General features: G+C 31.4%; 2 protein-coding genes across 2 annotated transcripts; both read left to right on the forward strand.

Moving 5' to 3' along the window:
- Positions 1–4,598: 4,598 nt before the first annotated feature.
- On the forward strand, positions 4,599–12,018 carry LOC140062735 (zinc metalloproteinase nas-13-like). The gene is made up of 9 exons (XM_072109060.1): positions 4,599–4,703; positions 5,682–5,715; positions 6,061–6,143; positions 6,466–6,544; positions 7,172–7,289; positions 9,122–9,300; positions 9,965–10,177; positions 10,432–10,554; positions 11,676–12,018. Coding segments are annotated over exons 1-9 (885 nt in total). The 5' UTR covers positions 4,599–4,649; the 3' UTR covers positions 11,678–12,018.
- Positions 12,019–15,554: 3,536 nt separating this feature from the next.
- On the forward strand, positions 15,555–18,821 carry LOC140063027 (zinc metalloproteinase nas-13-like). The gene is made up of 7 exons (XM_072109454.1): positions 15,555–15,705; positions 16,139–16,217; positions 16,857–16,974; positions 17,186–17,364; positions 18,003–18,215; positions 18,435–18,470; positions 18,799–18,821. The coding sequence occupies exons 1-7, from the start codon at positions 15,703–15,705 to the stop codon at positions 18,819–18,821; spliced, it is 651 nt and encodes a 216-aa protein (XP_071965555.1). The 5' UTR covers positions 15,555–15,702.
- Positions 18,822–25,532: the final 6,711 nt, after the last annotated feature.

The raw sequence follows: 25,532 nt of genomic DNA on the forward strand, positions 1-25,532 counted from the left end.
AGAAGAAACGCCAAATTAAAGAAGAGCTAAGCACAATTAAAGAAGTCCGCAACAAATTCGAAAGCTCCTCGCACAATTAAAGAAGTTCGCAAAAAAAAAGTAGCAAATAGGTAACAAATCTCCCAAACCCACAAAATTGCAAAATATTAAAACCATTGAAATAAAAAAATGTAAATGAAAAAAACACAACACAAACAAAACGATTCCAAATGGTTCGATACATTGTTGAACATGAAAACAACTTAACAATTCGTGTTTCCACAGCAATGTGTTTTTCATTCGACTTATGTCCACTTGTTTATTTTATCTATATGTATCAAATAATGCAGAATACACCAAGAAAAACACCCAAAATAATATAGTTTGGTATTTTATACTTTCGTTTGCACGGATCATCTAACTAATTCACCCAGCACAATTTTTGTTTAGCGTCTTTTATTTTCGTAAAGTCCAAACTGTAGAGTCGCGTAGCACGCGACTAAAACGTGTAATTACTCACTTTTAATAGGCCTAAGAAAATTTAGAAATGATTCTACCTCAATGGTTTAGAAAATCAGTGTTTCTATAAAATTATTTCATTTGATGTATTGATGATAATTGTTATTAAAATAATAATAATAATAGATAGATAGATATGATAGATAGATATATATACATACATACATATGTGTATGTATATAATACATATATAGGTATATGGCGCAGATAAACGATGTCTCTATGCGCTCGACAATAAAGACAAAATATACCTACAAATGATTGATGTTTCTTTTTTTGAAATACAAAAGAATAATAAAATCACTGATTTAAATTTTCCTTACAAACACATATAGAAATTATTAACTTTACTTAAATCAAAAGAAACGATTCTTTATTAATATTGCATCAGTTTAAAGTAGTTATTACAAACAAGTTTTTATATTTCACAACTAATGTGCACTTTAAGTGTCCATTTATAAACAATAAAGAGGATACAATTTGGAAACAAATATCAGACCACACCAATAATTGTTTTAATGTTTTTTTGTTGTTCAGGCCTATGTTTTTAAATTTATTTTCCTTTTTTTATATGATAAAACATATTTTTAATTTTAAAATCAAAGTATCATAACATTTTCTTCCTCGTAAAGGATATTGAACCAACGCTATCACGTGTTTTAGTGGTTAAATTCTTTCAATTTTTTCATTCCCTTTTAAATTGGTTTAAGGTAAATATTTATTTAGCAATTAAGAGACAAAACAAGGTGTGTTTATGTTATAGTTCCTTATAATAATGATGAACTTAACATACTAAACTCTATATAGATATTGTTTCATTTTTATTAATTTTTTTGGCAGTCAAACATAGTCGATGGGTAATAAATACATAGTATATTAACACGTTTTAGAAAGATAACGATAAATAAACAAATTAAAAAACAACAAAACGAACAAGACTGAAACACATTCAAATATAAGCGGCGATGTTATAATATGGTTATTAGGCCTACAGTAATTAAATAACGTATCTATTTTGGTTATTACTAAGCATTGATTTGTTTATGTTTTTTTTTCTTTATTTTAAATTATAAATAATTTTACAAAAAAAGAATATATGTTATGTTTCCTACAATCTCAACAATGCAAAATAATAGGCCTAATCACAGAGTAAAGTATTGACAGAAAAAAGTCACTAACGTTTATATTTAAACATAGAAAATAAAAGTTCATGTTATTCACACTTTACTGACTGGAGAAAATCAAAATAACTAAAAATATTAATATGACTTGCACTGATGAAAGGCTAGTGTTGCCCGAAAGCTCTGCTAATTTTTCTGGCTGTTTTACTTTATCGTTTTGATTTAGCTTTTCGCTTTTCTTTTTGTATCTCCATTGAGATCCAGCCACTGATACCCACAGCATTGTCATTTTTTCAGTAATTTGCCTTTTGATTCGTTTCGTTTCGTTTATTAAACAATTCTCTACACATACAAAAAAAGTACAAGATGTTACATATAGTAAAAAGCATGTGTAGAAGGAAGTTTTTTGTTACAAACAAATGAAGTTTAAGCCTAGATTCCCTGCAGTAACAAACAAAATAACAATGGTTGGGACAAATGAAAAACCATATATACCAATATAAAAAAAAAAAAAAAAAATTTTAAATATTAATAAAGTGAAAAGAGAAACACCCGAAAGAAAAAAAGCGAAACACCGGACAGACAAGGACTTAAATCAGTCGAGCTCATTAAAAGACATTAAAAAAACCATTAGTAAAGAAAGATTTACCAGCATTTTAATTATTTAATTAATAACTAAATATATATATATATAAATCCAAAGGCAAATTACTGAAAAATGACAATGATGTGGGTATCAGTGGCTGGATCTCAATGGAGATATAAAAAAAAGCGAAAAGCTAAATCAAAACGATAAAGTAAAACAGCCAGAAAAGTTAACAGAGCTTTTGAATTCAGGTTTAAAGAGTAATAATTTTAAAATACCCAGAAAAGAGTTTGTAAATGCATCTTAGGCAATCCTTACATTTCTTATTCAGATGATTTAACCTCTGTTGTTTTAGAAACACTAAGGTTCGAAGAAATAAATTATGCAAAGATTTGTCTGTTTAAAGCTATTCATAAAGGTATATATTCATATGAATTTAATATTTAATGTCTGTCTAAAATTATTATTTCATCTTCCTTGTACAAGTACAGTAAACAGACACTATTTACGTGTTTTAGTGGTTACAGCAATTCTTTGACTTTTTCAAACTTTACTTATTTCCTTATGAAGTGGTTGAAGGTGGAGATCTAAATAACTTCCTAATGAAACAAGTAAACAAGTAAATATAGCGAGTAAATAGACAATTAAAGTTGTTTTATTACACTGTAGTTCTTAAATACCTGGTTTCCACAGAGACGCAACGCAAGAACGTAAGCGCAACATAGTTTACCAATCACAATCGATGAATCATCCGCATTATCGCTTGTGATTGGTCAAATCGCTCGTGATGGTCAAATCGCTTGAGTGTCCGAGAACCAAGCTTCATAAACATAGCGGCGATGTTTGTTAATATGGTTATTAGGCTTACACTAATTAAAATAGTCTCTCTTTTTCATGTGCACCTTTTATTCAAATTATTGCCAATTATTATATTACTTTATTTGTTTGTTTCAAATTTTCGTTTTACTTACCTGTAATAAAACTATGCATGTATTTCATACTGTTGCATATACATTTTGTTTTCAATTAAAAGGGATGGCGAATTTAGGTGTTCATATGAACATGTCACTGAAGTAAGTCAATGTTTAGAAAAATGAACACGGGCAGAAAACATGAATTATGTAACAGCACAACTTGGAAAAACTGACTGCTATTATATACACGTGGACATGTACATTTAATAAGCGTTTCTCATAATGATAACATACACACACTTGTAATTATTTATTTGTACATAGTTTGAGGATTTGGAGCATCAACATAATTAAATCAAATCAAATCAACATTTATTTCTTCCACATAAAATAAGATATCCTTACGATTAACTATAATGAGTAATACAAGCGATTTCAGTGATGATAAGGCATATAATAGAAAAAAATACATTGAAAAATTGTAATTTGGAGGAACAGGGCAAAATTAAAAAAAAAAAGATGAAAAACAGAAATTCTATTAATCAAATGACTTTGTGGCGAGCTAACCCTAAATGAATGATATAAATAAAGATTACATAATCATGAACGTACACAAACAGGACAGAGCAAGTAAAAAGCGAAAAAAAGAACAAACGATCAAGTGATATAAAAGCTGAGGATGGTATGAAACGTTAGTAAATCAACCAGAACAGAATAAAAATAACGTATGTTATGAAAATTATATATTAAAATATTAAAAGTAATGAGCACCAACCGAACGACATATTGACTCTAGAGGTGTAACTTAGAATATTTTGACAAAAGAAATTGTTGGCTTTATGAGAGAAAATGTTCCTGGAGGGGGTTGCAATGATTTCAGGAGGAAGGTCATTATTTTAATACCACTATAACAGACGTTACGTTGAAGCAACGTAAGTCTGGGCTGAGGAAGATGAAGTTTGTTGCAAGTTCTAATAGAATAGGAGTGGAAACCTGAGTTTTTAAGGAAGAAGCATAAATTGGATGGAAGAAGAGAATGCAAAGCTTAGTAAACAAAGATATATTGTAATTTATTAATGTCATAAACAGTCCTGTTTCGTTTGAAATGTTGAAAAGAAATGTTTGTCAACAAGGATACTATTGTTTTTTTTATAGAATGATTATACTACTGTATTGTAAATATTGCAAACATATTTTTTTATGTTGGCAAAATAAGATTGAAATGATTGCTGAATAAATGATCTTTGGTTAACAAGAAAAACAATTATTAAATATAGCTAGTTCTGAAAATGGTTTTGGTTTTTAAAACTAGATACTGTACGTACAAACTGATTAAATTTATTTCCGAAACAAACAATTATAATAAGCCTCACCCTGAAACCGCGTATCTACGTATTTGACAAAAAAAAAACATTAGCCAAGAATTTCCGATCACTGATAGATAACAGTAAGTATAAATTGATGGTGAGCAATTGCAAATCTATCAGATGTGTTGTTTTAGCTTAACAAACACCACTTGTGACCAAAACAATGCAGTACGTTATACTTTTTGCATGCTTGCTGATGGCCGTGGCGTCAAGTCCGGTAAGTACATACTAAAAAACAAGGCCATATAGATGGCTGCAGTCGCGTGCTTAGTGTTTACCGACCGACCGACCAACCTACCAACTGACCGAAATTACTGAACATGTTTAAAAATGTTGTAATGTTTAAAAACAGTTATATTTTTTTAATTTACACGTGCGTAGCCTGTCACTTTTGACGTGCTCGTATAACGTAATTTCGAGTTGAAAAGTAAGTCAAGAAAACAGAAATCGGGCAAAAAGAGTGCGCAATAACATTTAACGTGCAGTGCTCGCGCAAAAATCTGCGCACTCATGGCAATTTAGTAAACGCTTAAAATTGCCTGAAACGTACTCTTATTTCATGGAAAATAAATTTTGAAAATTTTAAGCGCGCGTACGCATGCGTTACATGCGCTACGCACGTAATTGTATTGCCATATGATGATTTATGCCCTGAAATTTATGAGTACCACATTTTATTTAATTGTAATTCATGGTTGTGAAGATATGATTACAAACGTGATTTCGTTAAATCGTGCGTAGACCGCGTAATTTTTTATTGCGCACCGTGAAAACATAACCACATCGATTCCTGGCCATAAGGAATATACTGTGAAAAATTGACTTAGCTAGATTAAACTGATATCAAGATAAGGTCAGAAAGCGATAAAACGTATAGTGATACCGAACCGACAGACCGACAGACCGACAGACCGACCGACATAGTGAACTATAGAGTCGCTTCCACGCGACTAAAAACCGTTTTTAGAACATGAGATGCAAAGTCTGGTATGTGAGATGTAAGATCTCTATGGTGGTAGGCACCTAAGTTCTTCTTACTGTGTTTAAACAAAAATATAATTCAAAGGTTCCTAACGATCTTCACCTATTGCCCTGAACTATTTATGAGAAGTTTACTGATTTTTTAAATATTATTGTTTACTCTAAAAATGTGTAAAGATAGATGCTTTTTACCATGTTTTTTCTCGTGATATAGGTACCTGGACCAAAGCCCAAAATTGTTAAACATGGTAAGTAAATTTATCATCTATTTTAGTTTTACTGTTTCTCATCTCAACAAGGCCTGGAACATCAAATGTTTGCTCGCAAAACATTTTTTAGGGGGTTCGTCGATTTTTTGTTTTACCAGTTATGTTTCTATACAAATCTATAGATTTTAAATATATCCTCTATTTTATAATAATATTAAATCATTACATGATTTATATCTTAACCACACGTATATAATATTGTGGCATACATGTATATACGTATACACATTTTCTCATACACACATACACTCTTTGTGTTCGCAATTTTATATATAAAACGAATAATTCTGATGATTGATCGACTAACAAACGTTTTAATTAAAGATGGACTGTTTTCAACAATTATCAAAAACAACAAACGAGTCAATCAGGATAATCTGTTTGAGGGCGATATTGTGCTGACTGGGGTAAGTCAGATTATTATTCTTTAAAAGAAAAATAATACAAAATAACAAAAAAAAAACGTTGAAAAAATCATAATGCCTTTAATTATTATGCCTTAAAAAATAATGAATAATATTCAGAGATCTTAATTTTATTAACATTAGTTTTACTATAATGTTAATAATGTTAATAAGGTCATCCACCCCGATAAAGCTGGCCGAAATGATAACAGTTTTTAATTTGAATCTCCGATAAACTATTCCAAACACTTTGACATGTTGTCAGCATTAAAGTATGGCTTTGTTTAGGATTTCAGTGACTTACCGCTATTTTAACATTTCACAGAGTTCCAAAAATGCTCTCAAGGATAAAAGCAAAAGATGGCACAATGGTGTAGTTCCGTACGTTATACATTACAAATTAAGTAAGTAGTACCTGGTATATAATTATATCAATCGATATCAATATCAATCAATAATTATATTAATCCCAGGAACCAATTTGCATAATTATTATTTTATTGGTTCATTCAACCGTAACTTGTTATTATGTGCGCCACAGTTTGGACAATGCATTTTATATTTGTAAAGTTTGATTAGGAAAAAGTGACAATTTTACTTTCTTCATCTGATTAATTTGACTGTACGTTTGCTTATTAAAGATATACTGTTCATCTAAAACATGAACAATGAAGATATATACAATCATAATCTTTGAATAGACCATTATTTTCAGTTTTCATTTCATTGTTTGTTCTATGATGTTTTTTAAGACAAATATATGTTGTATTCTTCTTTTGCGAAAATCTGCTTCCTCCAGCTATTATTTAAATTATTGCTCTACTCATCACATTACTTGGTATACAGTACAAAATTACATCAAAGTAAGGCAAACATCTAAATTACTCAACTCCCTAACGCAAAAGCTACCCCATAGTATAGCTACCACATTCGTCTAGTAAAACGTATCCAAGGCACACTTTTTTGTCCGTTTCATTCTTACAAACTGAAAACCTTCATACGTTATTATTTGTTTTGATAATATTTTCAAGATGCGTTTGCAAGATCTCAAATTCAAAAGGCGATAGACAGATACAACGCTGAGACCTGCATTAAATGGGTTGCTAGGACCTCTGAAAGCAAGTATGTCAAGATTGTTGATAAAGACCGGTAAGTAAATGAAACAGCAGAAATCGATGCATTCAGTGCTTAATGGTCGTCATAAATGGACCATCCTATTATTACTCTTAACTGAAATATAATAGAATATATTGAATAAATAGAATTGTGGGCATTTAATTAATTACATATTATATATTATATTTTATCATTATCTATATATAAATTTACGTAAGGGCAAAATTCGGAAAATCGCGCCTTACTTTTAGAATTTGTACTCGATGGTATATAAAGTTGGTTCGTACTTTCGGTACTGATTTTAACCACCTGATGTAACCCTGTTTACTAATTAAATTAAGTTAGATAATTAGTTATTGACGATTAAAACGAATTTAGGTTCAACGATTTGCCCCAAATAGGGGTGTTTTCCGATCGTGGTATACACTGTCTAATGGATGTCCGTCTTGAAAAATACCCGCCACAAAAATGCGAGGAGACTTTGCATTTTCCTATCTCCTCCTACGATAATTGTTTTTAATAGCTGAAAACCGGTTGAACAGCTAGAGTACAGCATCATAATGTTGAAGACAGGCCGATTTTCTTAAAAAAATACTATTTTGATAGATTTAATATACGATTATACAAATGTATTGATTTGCGATGAATGGAACATCCCAATCTCTCAGTCTGCCAGAGTTTGGTTTAACACAAGTACTGTAGGTAAATTTATGAGCCCTTGGTTTAACACATATGGTAGGTAAATATATGGGCCCTTTGAGAATAAACTTGCAATACTTTGACAATACTGTAAAAACCTATTAACTATTGTTGGTCGTCATTTGAATCGAACATTTCTTACTGTGAATGTTCGTACTGTTAGATGTAATATAAAAATATATACAAATAAACTTTATTACTGAGATTGTGGATAGGCTCTACTGTTAGATATATAAACACATTATTATATACAAATAAACTTTATACTGACAGCTCTTTCTCAACGTTTGTATTAATTAATAATATAAACGTCGTAGTGGTGTATCGTGACATGTACTTTAATATTTCAATCGATTATGACAGTGACAGTTTTAACTAAACTAAATAAAGAATGTTCTATAATATAATTAGGAATCTCTTGCCATACACGGGGAAAATTAGTGTACAATGAATATTTAAAAGAAATAAATAAATTAATTAAATAAACAAAGTATTAAATCGCAAATGTTTTACTGTATTTAGAGGTATATTATTTATAGGCCTATAAAACATGAAAAAAATATTTCGTTACTGAGTGGATAAAGAATATATTTAAAAATTGTTCCTCTTTGTACCTATCCGCTTTCCCATCCCTCAACCCTAATGTTACATACAAAACACAAATTGGGTTTCTTTAAATGAGTCCAAATTAAAAATTACTCATTTTGTGATAAGTTTCTCCTTCGGAAGTAATTCCCAGGGTGCTAATTTTAGTTGACTACATAAATCATCGTGTCTATTTATTCGTTTCTGTAAACGACAATGTATTATAGTCCTGCGGTACGTACATTTGAAATCGCCAGTTTTGTTACGCTGAAATTACTGTGTATTCGAGAACCATCTGTGGGCACGACCTAGATGGTACGCGAGCGAAGCGAGCGTACCATCTAGTCTATATAATTTAAACAATATAATAAAACAATCACAAGATAAATAAAATGATAATTAGCTTGTACACAGTTCCACAAAAAAATGTTATATATGCCTACACAAAAAAATCCCTCAAAAAAATAAAGCAAAAAAAAAAAACATGTAGAGTATCATATTAAATCCAAACTAACTGAAGACTGTTTTGTATTTATTTATATTGTAAGTATAAAAATAATTTTCAACTCGTTTTCCTTCAGTTGTTCTTCATATGTTGGTGTAATAGGTGGCGTACAAGAATTATCGTTGGGTTACGGTTGCTACCAAACAGTTGGTATCATAATGCATGAGATGATGCACGCTATTGGCTTCTACCACGAACAAAGCAGAACTGATCGTGACAGTTACGTCTCAATCCAGTGGCAAAATATTGAAGATGGTGAGTTAAGAATGCCATATACATGGCTGTCGCGTGCTCAAATTTGAGATAGTGTTTACTGACCGACCAACCGACCGACATAGCGAGCTGTAGAGTCGCGTTGCACGCAACTAAAAATACCACGCAATGGGGAGAATGAGTTCATTGGTCGTATAAATTTCATTCAATTTATCTTTCGATATTTGTATATCTTCGTTTTTTAGAATAATTTATTTAATTATATAGAAATATGGAATAAGGACCTTCAAGCGAGTCTCAATATAAAATTCATGTATAATACATCTCTTAGTAATGATAATAAGAAGAGTAATAATAATTACTGTATGTAGATAATAAGCCTACAAAAGAAATAATAATAATTATACATGATGAAAATCATAATAAAAACATTTACATACCAACATACACCAACATTATTATTTTTTTAATAACAATGGTAGAGGGCAGTTTATTACAAAACAAGTGGTATGATAATATTAGACTAGATTGACCAAGGCGTATAAAATAAATAGAAACGTCATCACGTCCCAATGTTAGTCTGAAGGTGGATATTTATTTGTATTTGTATTTGTATTTTGTATTAATATTTGTCCTCAGTGATCACTCACTTTTCAGTAATTTTCGTGTAAGTCAGTGTCTAAAACATTTTTTATCTGTATCGCAGGTCAGGAACACAACTTCAAAAGCTACCCATCATCTTATATTGACGACCTTGGGGTATCATATGATTATCATTCTATTATGCATTATGATGCGGACGCCTTCTCGAAGAATGGTGATGCAACAATTATACCAAAAGAAAGTGGAGTAACCATCGGAAACCGAGCCGATTTCAGCAGTAAAGACATTGAGAAGATTAACAAATACTATGAATGTGGTAGGTTTCTAATGTAATATCAAATAAACTATTGATCGTTATAATGTTGCTATTAATGGTATTAATGTTTTTTTTTCAAATGATATTATAGCATTTATTATGAATAATGATAAAATAATTGATAATATCATTAAAATCGGCTATTCAAAAATTATAGAATGAAATGAGTTACTCGCTACATTAAAAAAAAGATTTTCGATAATAAAATCTGCTATTAGATAAACCTCTAACATTGATTAAACTGAATACGGCAGGTTGTAAAGACTACCGGGACGATACTTACTGTGGCTACTGGGCTGGACAAGGATACTGCTCACCCAGCAGTATTTACTACACTTTCATGACAGAAAAATGTCGGAAGAGCTGTTCATTTTGCTGTAAGTCATTTTAAAATTGTATTTATAAAAAATAAAAAGGTACTGTACTGCTGTAAGTTAACATTAACTAGATATAGAGAACGCTACAGTTATATGACAAGTTACTGCCAGAGTAGCTGGAACTTCTGCTGTACGTTTAAGCAGTTTACCTATATTAACTAACGCAGCCTAAAATGTAATACATTACAGTTTTTTTTTCTCTTGTGGGGATTTTACCCACTTTTATTTCTTATAAAAATTCATATTTTTGTAAATAATATTTTATCTTTATATATGCACAATTTTCATTAATATTTATATATAGCCATAACTAGATTTGCCCCAAGTCTGTATTGTTTTTTTAAATAATTTATTTGTTTTTATTTCGACCGCGATTTTTGTCTGAATCCAAACTCAAGTAATACACGTATGAAACGCCATATGTGCAAAAATGTTTATATTTTTACTAATATTAAGAAAAAACTCCGTCTGGAGCCCAGACTAAGCCATAACCAACATTTTTACCCGCAACACTTTTGTACCTGCCAAGTCGACAAACATGTAACTGTAATATACTACGTTTTAGGTAGACTTGCCCTAGTCTGTATTCATTGTTTTTTTTTTATTTATTTGTTTTTATTTTGATTTTTGTCTGAAAATACATATCCAAACTCAAGTAGTATACGTATGAAACGCCATATGTGCCAAAATATTTATCTTTTTACTAATATTCAAACAAAACTCCGTCTGGAACCCAGACTACGTTTTAGGCTACACAAGCAATTAAACTAACTTGTATTTTTTTACACACGCTTTCGTACATATTTTTAAAGTTGTTTTTAAATATTTTGTTTGGTTGAGCAATATAACTGTATTATGTGTATATATACGACAACGTTTCAAACCTTCAAGACATTTTTGACAATTATAACACAAGAAACAAGAACAAGTTATCTTAAAACTGAATAATCTAAGCATTTTTGCCATAATATGAAAGATACACATCTTTTTATCTCCTCGAATAATCTGACAAAGAAATGTAAATTTATTTCAAAGTCCAATTATGTAGGTATATAATATTTGTTTGTAATTGTAAATTATAAAAAAAATAAAGCTTATGTTTTCCATTTTCTTTATTTCAGAACAAGCCTCCAAAAATGAGTTCCAACCAAGAGGTAAAAAAAAACTGCTTAGAATAAAAACGAAAGAAAGTAATTGTACAATGATCTAAGAACTTCTTATAAGTGCATACAGTGTATTTTTTCTTGCTTATTTCAGTCATTGCTATTTTGACATGTATATATATTTGTTTCATTTGGAGGTTCAGACCTATAGCCAAATTGGCTTAATGCAATCTCCACACACATTTTTTGTCATTTATATTATTATTATGTATTGTATTAAATCTGAAACAGAAACAGTATCAGTTTAAGATATAAAAACCAATGTTACTTTAGAATAACAATAATATGAATAAATTACGAAAGCAACAATTAATACTAAATGAAAAATGTTTCATTAATTTGTGTATGAATACCCGAAAATCAGATTTAGAGGGGAACGGATGACTGATTCCGCACATCCTAGGGACAAAGACATTATAATGATGATGATGATGATGATGATGACGATGATGATAATAATGATGATGATGTACGATTATGATGTATGATGAAAATGTATGATAATTGATGTATGATAAAAAATGTATGATGACGTATGATGAAAACGTATAATGACGTATGATGAAAATGTATGATGACGTTTGATGAAAACCTATAATGACGTATGATGAAAATGTATGATGACGTATGATGATGACATATGATGAAAATGTATGATGAAAACGTATGATGAAAATTTATGATGATGATTATGGTGATAATGTATTATGATGATGTATGCGGACAAACGCCCGCTAAAACTTAGGATATGGCATGAATCATCATTTGAACTGAGAATTATAATTTAACATCTCCATCCACTTGTCACTGATCGGTATGGGTTATATCTAGCCCAAATACGAATGTAGTTATTACATTACAATAAGTAAAAGGCCTACATTTGAAAACTGAAATGGGAAACTCACGTTTTGTTTGTCTTGTTGATCAAAGGTCAATTATTGAACATTCATTTCAAGACTCACTGGAAAATCCTTGAGTTAAAATATATGAAAGAACATAGAATGCTTGTAGTCATGCCACTGATACTATTACTTATAAATCTAGCCACCAAGATACTATCACCTCTTGCCTATATACGCTGACATCGTCTTACCTGACCCACCGCACTATAGCTTGTAAGATTCCAGATGTGCGCCAGCATCACATGACATTTTATGCAAATCATTCCAGGTAAGCATACCAACAATGACGATTACATAACCACTAAAGCTTGGTTTCCACTAGAACGTAACGCAAGGACGTGAACGCAATGCAAGCGTTTTAACCAATGACAAGCAAAGCTATAGACAGTTAGCAATCAAAAGCGAATAAGCCATCGCTTGTGATTGGTCAATTCACTTGCGTTGCGTTACGTCCTTGCGTTGCGTCGCTAGTGGGAACCAAGCATAACTCACTTACACTTACTGCCGTACGTTAATACTTTAACACGGCTTTTAGTTATTACTTCGCATTAGTAACAAAAACAACAAGTATCACCATACTTTATGTTATTTGTATTTATTACACATAATTAATAAAGCTAGTTTATATTTTATCTGTCTCACAGAAGACGGCGCCGTTTTGTTTGAAAATCATATAAACAGAATTGAACGGCGCCTCTTGTAGATGTCTCAACCAACTGAAAATTCTTTACATTTTGAATTATATAGATCAGTTTATAAAAGAAAACTAATTATACAGGTAATGTAATATTTTGAACTAAGTACGTAGGAGTGATTACATAAAGTTTAATTGGTTAAATGTCCCATAAGTACACGCCTGACATAAAGCCGATTTTCCACTAGGCGAATTTGTTCGCGCGAATTGAAAGCATCAGCTTATACGCATGTGTAGAGAGGGATTTGTGAGATGAAAACATGAATACGCATGCGTAAAGCTGACGCTTTCGATTCCCGCGAACAAATTCGCCTAGTGGAAAATCGGCTTAAGCTTAGTTAAAACCCATGCGAATCCCCCTCTGTTATAAGTTATAGTTTAGCTTCTGTGTATAGAAAAATAATGTTAACATTATGAAGGCCTATACCGTGACTCATTCATTATCAACCTTATTCCTCGGCGTGGGATGACCCATGGATCTCCAGTTTGCTAGGCACCAGTTTTCCCTACAAATATTTCGTTGTCTGTAAAATTAGTCGAAGCAATAATATAAATATATCAAATTTAAAGCATTTCTATATTGTAATTTTAATTCTATAATTGTAAGTCTTGCGCATTATATTATTCCATGGGTTATATTTACACCTTGTTTATTTGTATCGTGGGGTTTACTTCTAAAGCGTAGTTCCCACTAGCGGCCTACCGTAAAGCCTGGTTTCCATAAAATCGCTACACCGTTTCCATTGAAATCGCTACACGCGCAAATGTCGCCGACGCGCATTGGGGAGGTCTCCCCGATTCATCGCAGACAAATCGGCAAAGTTCAACCATGTTCAACTTTGCCGATTTTGTCGGCGATGAGTCGTATACGCGTGTACCAAAGAATATTTAGCGCTCGCGTACTAGATCCTCGATAAATTCTAGCGTTTCCATAGAATCGCTACGCTCTGTCGGCGAGCGACAGCAGTCGGCGACACGGTGTAGCGATTTTATGGAAACCAGGCTAACCTAAGCAACGTAAGAAAATACCATTCCAATAATTGTGTTTGCCCCCGCCTGCGTGAAATCAAGCGATGTTTGCATCACTGTTGCGTCGTCGGTTCCCACTTGTGATTACGCAATACAGAACTTTGCGTCAATACGTCGTGCGTTACATTGCGTCGCTAGTGGGAACCAAGCTTAAATAATGTGCCGTAGGCCTACTACAGTGTTAGATTTGGGTTAATATTCAATTCAAGCTGGACGTATTAGTTGATGGTATAAATAAAGGTCTACTTGCAACTTGTTTGAATGAACAATCAACATATTGTGCTGATTGTAATCAATTCGACTTGTTTGTCTGCTTTCTCTATGTAACGCTTAGTAAAGCTTAGTAACGCTTAAAAAAACAGATGTTCTGTTACGTTCTTGATAACATTGCAATTAAGGAGATAATCATAATTATAATTAAATAATATAAAAATAACTATAGATAATATGACAATAATCTCCTTGCTTTGCAATTTACATATGATAATAATACTTGATAGAAAGATATAGTAACACTAATTAATTAATTTTCAAAGCATATGTTACATGTCTCATATTAGATAGATAACAATAAGTATAAATTGATGGTGGGCAATTGCAAATTTATAATATTTGTTGTTGCGTTAGGTTAACAAACACCACTTGTGACCAAAACAATGCAGTACGTACTTTTTGCATGCTTGCTGATGGCCGTGGCGTCAAGTCCGGTAAGTACATACTAAAAAAACCGTTTTTAGAACATTTGATGCAAAGTCTGGTATCATCAAATGTAAGATCTCTATGGTGGTAGGCACCTACATTCTTACTTACTAAAAATATAATTCAAAATGTTCCTAATGGTCTTAGCTTATTTCTCTGAACTATCAGTTTACTGATTAACACTTATATTTAATATTATTCTTTACCCTGAAAATGTCTAAAGATAAATGCTTTTACCCTGTTTTTTCTCGTGATACAGGTACCACCAAAACCCCAAAGTGTTAAACAAGGTAAGTAAATTTATCATCTATTTTAGTTTTACTGTTTTTCATCTCAACAAGGCTTGTAACACCAAATGTTTGCTCGCAAAACCTTTTTAGTGGGTTCGTCGATTTTTTATTTCACCAGTTTTAAATCATTTCTGATTTATATCTTAACCACACGTATATAATATTGTGGCATACATGTACATACGTATACACATTTTCTATACACGTACACTTTTTTGTGTTTACAATATTATGATATAAAACGAATAATTCTGATTATTGATCAACTAACAAACGTTTTAGTTAAAGGACTGTTTTCAACGATTATCGAAAACAACAAACAAGTCAATCAGGATGAGGTTACTCTCTTTGAGGGCGATATTGTGCAGACTATGGTAAGTCAGAATATTATTCTTTTAAAGGAAAATAATATAAAATAAAATAAAAAACGTTGAAACAAATCATAATGCGTTTAAGTATTATGCCTCAACAAATAAACAAACAATGAATAATATTCAGAGAGCTTAATTTTATTAAAATTAGTTTTACTATAAAGTTAATGTCATCCACCGCCGAAATGATAAAAGTTTTCAATTTGGATCTCCGATAAACTATTCCAAACACTTTAACATTAATTTGTATTTTATAATATGTATATTTGTTGCTATCTCTGCAGTGTATATAAGAGGAATTTCTGATGTATGTTTTATATATTGGACCAAATAAAGAATATATATTATGTCGTCAGCATTAAAGTATGGCTTTTTGGTGATCACAGTGGAAAGCATCTCTCTTGTAATACACTACCGCTATTTTAACATTTCACAGAGTGTAGACAATGCTCTCAAAGATACTAGTAAAAGATGGCCCAGTGGTGTAGTTCCGTACGTTATAAATTACCAATTAAGTAAGTAGTACCTGCCATATTATATCAATCAAAATCAATCAATATCAATCAATAATTATATTAATCCCAAGAAGCAATTTGCATAATTATTATTTTATTGTTTCATTCAACTTGTTATTATGTGCGCCACAGTTTGAACAATGCCTTTTATATTGTTAAAGTTTGATCAGGGAAAAGTGACAATTTTACTCTTCTTTCGTCTGATTTAATTAACTGTATTTTCGTTTAAAGATATTGTCCCTGCTCTAAAACATGAACAATGAAGATGAATGAAATGTTTGAATATACAATTTTTTTCAGTTTTCATTTCATTGTTTGTTCTATGATGTTTTTAAAGACAAATATCTTTTGTATATTTCTTTTGCGAAAATCTGCTTTCTCCAGCTATTATTCCATTATTTATTGATCTACTTATCACATTACTTAGTATAAAGTAATATACATATACAATATACATAAAAGTAGGGCCGGAAAACATCTCAATTACTCAACTCCCTAACGCAAAAGCTACCCCACAGTACTAGTTAACTGCAATTATCACATTCATTTGTCATAGTAAAACGTATTCGTGGCTCACTTATTTGCCGTTTCATTCTTGCAAACTGTTTTCATTTCCGTTATTATTTGTTTATCTTCAAGATGCGTACGCTAAATCCCAAATTCAAAAGGCGATAGACAGATACAGCGCTGAGACCTGCATTAAATGGGTTGCCAGGACCTCTGAAAGCAATTATGTCAAGATTGTTTCAAAAGACGGGTAAGTGAATTAAAGAAGCAACATATTTGTTTGAAACTTAATAACTTAAATAGTTTTATCAGGGAATTAGAGTGAGTCTCTGGTTTTACAGTGTCAATGGTCATTTTCATTACATAACATACGTATTATGATACACACATAGATTTTGGTAGGCTTACGATAGGTTTCCATATTGTAAGTATAGCAATAATTTCAAATCGTTTTTCTTCAGTTGTTATTCATCTGTTGGTGTAGTAGGTGGTGTACAAGAATTATCGTTGGGTAACGGTTGCTACCAATCAGTTGGTATCATAATGCATGAGATGATGCACGCTATTGGCTTCTACCACGAACAAAGCAGAACTGATCGTGACAGTTACGTCTCAATCCAGTGGCAAAATATTCAAGATGGTGAGTTAAAAAATACCACGCAATGGGAAGAATGAGTCCATGTTAATGTCCATTGTAATAATATACAATGGCATTCGGTGAATAATGAAACGAGGCGAAGCCGAGTTGAAATATAACCTTTCATCATTCACCGAATGCCTAAATTGTACAATTACACGAAATATAAAGCATTCATTATTATATAACATCTACAGATTGAATAAAAGGTAGGCTTATATTTGATTCACATAGAAATTGTAAAGTTGTTTCCATTAATTATTCAAAATCATACAAACGATCTAAAGCTAATTTAAATGCTTTTTTGGCTTAAATTAATATGTATATCTCTCCAAAAATTTCGTCGCGAAAAGAGAGTTCAATGTTTCAACGTTTGTTATTGGTTTTAAAAAATAGGCGGCGCTGTTGTATGTTACGTTCAGAATTACAGTTAATGGTCGTAAATATTTTTTTCGTACCTGAAAAAAAGTATTTATTGAACGACCGTTCAATAGTGCGTACTATTGCACGCCATGTGACCCACAATCGTTCAATCAAATGACAGGAATGTATTTAGGTGTTGTATAAAAGGGAATATCACTACTTTCCGATAAATTTCATGTGAGACTGAGTCTAAAATATTTGTTATTAATGTATCGCAGGTATGGAATACAATTTCGACAGCTACCCATCATCTTATATTGACGACGTTGGCGTATCATATGATTACAATTCTATTATGCATTATGATGCGTACGCCTTCTCGAAGAATGGTTATGAAACAATTATACCATATCAAAGTGGAGCTAACATCGGAAACCGAGCCGATTTCAGCAGTAAAGACATTGATAAGATTAACAAGTACTATGAGTGTGGTAGGTTTCTAATACAATATTACATACATTAAAATGGATCTTTATCTATTAGTAGATTTTAAACAGTAGATGTCTTTTACGGACATTGATTTCACTTATTGAATGTTATTTTATTAATGTTATATATTCCTATGAATATCTTTCAACCACTACTTTCAGATTTAATTTTATCGAACTGTTTATGTGTGTACTCATTTTTTTTTATTATTAACTTTGTAGACGGTAACGGGGCAGGAGGAGGAGGGGGAGGTGGCAGTAAGTATTTTGCAAAGTGTTTTAAACATTTACTCTTAAATTCTAATGCATATCTTATTTTATTGTTCTGTCTCACATTTATCCATACCTTGCAATCAAATTTAAAAAGAAATTTTATAAAAATTAGCCAATTACCTAATAATGTTGCTATTAATGGTATTAATAATGGTTTTTTTTTTATGATATGATATTTATTATTATTAATAATAATCATTAATATTGGGTAATCAAAAATTAAAGAAGGAAATGATCCCTACATTTTAAAAATAATAAGAAATTGAATGAATTTCGATAATAAAATCTATCAGACATAATTATGTATGTGTAGATAAACTTCCTAACGTTGATTAAACTGAATACGGCAGGTTGTTATGACTACGATACTAACTGTGGCTACTGGGCTGGACAAGGATACTGCTCATCCAGCAGCGAATACTACAGTTACATGTCATCTAACTGTCCGATGAGCTGTTCATTTTGCTGTAAGTTTTTAAAAGGTGTTATTCATAAAAACAAGGCCATATACATGGCTGCAGTCGCGTGCTCAAGTTAGTGTTTACCGACCAACCAACCAACCAACCGACTGACTAAAACAACCGACTGACTAAAAATATAAAATGTACTGTACTCTACTGGTTAACATTAACTAGATATAGAGAATACTACATGACAAGTTACCGCCAGAGTAGCTGGAACTTCTGCTGTACTTACGCAGCCTAAAATGGGATACATTACAGTTACAAGTTTGTCAATTTCAGCCTGGCCATTCCTATGTTTCTTTACAGTTGTGTGTGTGTGTGTGTGGGGGGGGGGGGGGGGGCAATGTTGGTCGTGACTACTGTACACTTACTTATTTTTAAGGCGACTATGTTGTAGGCCATAAAGACAAGAGTAGAGAGAAAAGCCGAAAAAAAAATGTTGACGACGGACGAAATAGTTTGAATGAAACTTCATGGTTTATCTTAAGCTTGGTTCCCACTACCAGCTAACGCAATGACGCAAGCACAACTCAAGCGAGTTGAACAATGACAAGCGGATCTATCGGTTATGGTTGGTTCCCACTAGAGACGCAACAGAAGGTCATACCGCAACGCAATTGACCAATCACAAGCGATGGATTATTCGAACTATCGCTTGTCATTGGTTAACACGCTTGCGTTGCGTGTACGTGCTTGCGTTACGTTCTAGTGGGAACCGAGCTTCAATGATTATTCAAATTACTTGCGTGGCGGTTCCTTCATTATGTTGCGTCCGAGTGGGAACCAGGTTTAGTTCCTCTGCTATTTAGAAATGTAACGTTCTTAGCTTCAGCATCTGCTTGTGCTGACATTGACAGTCGTAGTTGTCAGACCTGGGCTTACGACGGACACTGTTCATCAGACAGTATTTACTACCCTTACATGAAAACTAACTGTCAGAAGAGCTGTCATTTCTGCTGTAAGTTTACACTCTTTACCGGTACTTTCGTAGGCCAAAAATTAATTTCTCAATTTAGGCTAGAAATATATTTTTGTTCCTATGAAATGACAAATCTTTTTTTTAAACCCACCCATTTTGTTACAATAATGTGAAATGACATTTTTCCTACAAGTAGAGTGTCCAACACTTTTGTAGGCCTACCTGCCAAGTTGACAAACATGTAAATGTAATATACTACGTTTTAGGCTACGCAAGCAATTAAAGTAGCTTGTTACACGTACACGCTTGCGTACAGACATTTGTTTGGATGAGCAATATAGCTGTATTATGTGTATATAGATATATATATATATATATATATAAATCATACTGTAAATTATAGAAACAGATATATATATATATATACGACAACGTTCCAACCTTTCGTTTGTTCAAGATATTTTTGACAATTATAACACAAGAAACAATAAACAAATTATTTTAACACTGAATAATCTAAGCATTTTTGCCATATGAAAGATACACATCTTTGTATCCCCTCAAATGATCTGACAAGGAAATGGAAATTTATTTCAAAGTCTAATTATAATATTTGTTTGTAATTTGAATTATAAAAACAAAGCTTACGTTTTCCATTTTCTTGATTTCAGAACACGCCTCCAAAAATGAGTTCCAAAAGGCAAGAGAAGAAAACTGTTTAAAATAAAAACAAAAGAAAGTAATTGTACAATGATCTACAGTATCAGTTTAAGATACAAAAACCAATGTTATTTAGAATAATAATAATATGAATAAATAAATACGGAATCATGAAAAATGCTTCATTAATTTGTATGAATACCGAACATCAGATTTAGAGGATGATGATGATGTATGATGATGTATGATGATGTATGATGATGATGATGTATGATGATGATGATGATGTATGATGTATGATGATGATGTATGATGATGATGATGTATGATGATGTATGATGATGTATGATGATGATGTATGATGATGATGTATGATGATGATGATGTATGATGATGATGTATGATGATGATGTATTATGATGATGATGTTTTATGACGATGATGTATTATGATGATGATGTTTTATGACGATGATGTATGATGATGTATGATGATGATGATGATGTATGATAATGATGATGATGATGATGTATGATGATGATGTATGATGATGATGTATGATGATGTATGATGATGATGATGTATGATAATGATGTATGATGATGATGTATGATAATGATGTATGATGATGATGTATGATGATGATGTATGATGATGATGATGTATGATGATGATGTATGATAATGTATGATGTATGATGATGATGATGATGCTGATGTATGATGATGATGTATGATAATGTATGATGATGTATTATGATGATGTATGATGATGATGATGTATGATGATGATGTATGATGATGATGATGATGATGTATGATGATGATGTATGATGATGATGTATGATGATGTATGATGATGATGATGATGTATGATGGATGATGATGATGTATGATGATGATGTATGATAATGATGTATGATGTATGATGATGTATGATGATGTATGATGATGTATGATGATGATGTATGATGATGTATGATGATGATGATGATGTATGATAATGATGTATGATGATGATGTATGATGTATGATGATGTATGATGATGTATGATGATGTATGATGATGATGATGTATGATAATGATGATGATGACGATGATGTATGATGATGTATTATGATGATGTATGATGATGATGTATGATGATGATGTATGATGATGATGTATGATGATGATGTATGATGATGATGATGATGTATGATAATGATGATGATGACGATGATGTATGATGATGTATTATGATGATGTATGATGATGATGTATGATGATGATGTATGATGATGATGATGCTGATGTATGATGATGATGTATGATAATGTATGATGATGTATTATGATGATGTATGATGATGATGATGTATGATGATGATGTATGATGATGATGATGATGATGTATGATGATGATGTATGATGATGATGTATGATGATGTATGATGATGATGATGATGTATGATGGATGATGATGATGTATGATGATGATGTATGATAATGATGTATGATGTATGATGATGTATGATGATGTATGATGATGTATGATGATGATGTATGATGATGTATGATGATGATGATGATGTATGATAATGATGTATGATGATGATGTATGATGTATGATGATGTATGATGATGTATGATGATGTATGATGATGATGATGTATGATAATGATGATGATGACGATGATGTATGATGATGTATTATGATGATGTATGATGATGATGTATGATGATGATGTATGATGATGATGTATGATGATGATGTATGATGATGATGATGATGTATGATAATGATGATGATGACGATGATGTATGATGATGTATTATGATGATGTATGATGATGATGTATGATGATGATGTATGATGATGATGATGCTGATGTATGATGATGATGTATGATAATGTATGATGATGTATTATGATGATGTATGATGATGATGATGTATGATGATGATGTATGATGATGATGATGATGAGGATGATGTATGATGATGATGTATGATGATGTATGATGATGATGATGATGTATGATGGATGATGATGATGTATGATGATGATGTATGATAATGATGTATGATGTATGATGATGTATGATGATGTATGATGATGTATGATGATGATGTATGATGATGTATGATGATGATGATGATGTATGATAAATGATAATGATGTATGATGATGATGTATGATGTATGATGATGTATGATGATGTATGATGATGTATGATGATGATGATGATGATGATGTATGATAATGATGATGATGACGATGATGTATGATGATGTATTATGATGATGTATGATGAAGATGATGTATGATGATGATGATGATGATGATGTATGATAATGATGATGATGACGATGATGTATGATGATGTATTATGATGATGTATGATGATGATGTATGATGATGATGTATGATGATGATGTATGATGATGATGATGATGTATGATAATGATGATGATGACGATGATGTATGATGATGTATTATGATGATGTATGATGATGATGTATGATGATGATGATGATGTATGATGATGATGATGATGATGTATGATGATGATGTATGATGATGATGTATGATGTATGATGTATGATGATGATGTATGATGTATGATGATGTATGATGATGTATGATGATGATGTATGATGTATGATGATGTATGATGATGATGATGTATGATGTATGATGATGATGATGATGTATGATGATGATGTATGATGATGATGATGATGTATGATGATGATGATGATGATGATGATGTATGATGATGTATGATGATGATGATGTATGATAATGTATGATGATGATGTATGATGATGATGATGTATGATGAAGATGATGTATGATGATGATGATGTATGATGATGATGTATGATGAAGATGATGTATGATGATGTATGATGATGATGATGTATGATAATGTATGATGTATGATGATGATGGATGATGATGATGATGATGATGTATGATGATGATGATGATGTATGATGATGATGATGATGATGTATGATGATGATGTATGATGATGATGTATGATGATGATGTATGATAATGTATGATGATGTATGATGATGATGATGATGATGTATGATAATGATGTATGATGATGTATGATGATGATGATGTATGATGATGTATGGTGATGTATGATGATGATGTATGATGATGATGTATGATGATGATGATGTATGATGATGATGATGATGTATGATAATGATGTATGATGATGATGAATGATGTATGATGATGTATGATGTATGGTGATGATGTATGATGATGTATGATGATGATGATGATGTATTATGATGATGTATGATGATGATGATGATGATGATGTATGATAATGATGATGATGATGATGATGTATGATGATGATGTATGATGATGATGATGTATGATGTATGATGATGTATGATGATGATGTATGATGATGATGTATGATGATGATGTATGATAATGTATGATGATGTATGATGATGTATGATGATGATGATGATGTATGATAATGATGATGATGATGAGGATGTATGATGATGTTGTATGATGATGTATGATAATGTATGATGATGATGTATGATGATGATGTATGATGATGATGATGTATGATGATGATGTATGATGATGATGTATGATGATGATAATGTTTGATGATGATGTATGATGATGATGTATGATGATGATGTATGATGATGATGATGATGTATGATGATGTATGATGATGATGATGTATGATAATGTATGATGATGATGTATGATGATGATGATGTATGATGATGATGTATGATGATGATGTATGATGATGATGTATGATGATGATGATGTATGGTGATGATGTATGATGATGATGTATGATGTATGATGATGATGTATGATGTATGATGTATGATGTATGATGATGATGATGATGTATGATGATGATGATGATGTATGATGATGATGTATGATGATGATGTATGATGATGATGTATGATAATGTATGATGATGTATGATGATGTATGATGATGATGATGATGTATGATAATGATGTATGATGATGTATGATGATGATGTATGATGATGATGTATGATGATGTATGATGATGATGATGTATGATGATGATGATGTATGATAATGATGTATGATAATGATGTATGATGATGATGTATGATGTATGATGATGATGTATGATGATGATGTATGATGATGTATGATGATGATGAGGATGATGTATGATAATGATGATGATGATGAGGATGTATGATGATGATGTATGATGATGATGTATGATGATGATGATGTATGATGTATGATGATGTATGATGATGATGTATGATGATGATGTATGATAATGTATGATGATGTATGATGATGTATGATGATGATGATGTATGATAATGATGATGATGATGAGGATGTATGATGATGATGTATGATGATGATGTATGATGATGTATGATAATGTATGATGATGATGTATGATGATGATGTATGATGATGTATGATAATGTATGATGATGATGTATGATGATGATGTATGATGATGATGTATGATGATGATGTATGATGATGATGATGTATGATGATGTATGATGATGATGTATGATGATGATGATGTATGATATGATGTATGATGATGAGGTATGATGATGTATGATGATGATGCATGATGATGATGTATGATGATGTATGATAATGTATGATGATGATGTATGATGATGATGATGATGATGATGTATGATGATGATGATGATGATGATGTATGATGGTGATGATGATGATGATGTATGATGATGATGATGATGTATGATGATGATGTATGATGATGATGTATGATGATGTATGATGATGATGATGATGTATGATAATGATGTATGATAATGATGTATGATGATGATGTATGATGATGTATGATGATGATGATGATGTATGATGATGTATGATGATGTATGATGATGATGTATGATGATGATGATGATGATGATGATGATGATGATGTATGATAATGATGATGATGACGATGATGTATGA

This window comes from Antedon mediterranea, chromosome 11 (assembly GCF_964355755.1).
Source record: "Antedon mediterranea chromosome 11, ecAntMedi1.1, whole genome shotgun sequence".
Taxonomy (NCBI): domain Eukaryota; kingdom Metazoa; phylum Echinodermata; class Crinoidea; order Comatulida; family Antedonidae; genus Antedon; species Antedon mediterranea.

Excerpts from the sequence above, each read along its gene's own strand:
- LOC140062735 (XM_072109060.1), top strand. The coding sequence starts at position 4,650 with ATGCAGTACGTTATACTTTTTGCATGCTTGCTGATGGCCGTGGCGTCA. Across the intron at positions 7,290-9,121 it reads AAGATTGTTGATAAAGACCG|TTGTTCTTCATATGTTGGTG; the intron begins GTAAGTAAATGA and ends GTTTTCCTTCAG. Across the intron at positions 9,301-9,964 it reads GTGGCAAAATATTGAAGATG|GTCAGGAACACAACTTCAAA; the intron begins GTGAGTTAAGAA and ends TCTGTATCGCAG.
- LOC140063027 (XM_072109454.1), top strand. Across the intron at positions 16,975-17,185 it reads AAGATTGTTTCAAAAGACGG|TTGTTATTCATCTGTTGGTG; the intron begins GTAAGTGAATTA and ends GTTTTTCTTCAG. Across the intron at positions 18,216-18,434 it reads TAACAAGTACTATGAGTGTG|ACGGTAACGGGGCAGGAGGA; the intron begins GTAGGTTTCTAA and ends TTAACTTTGTAG.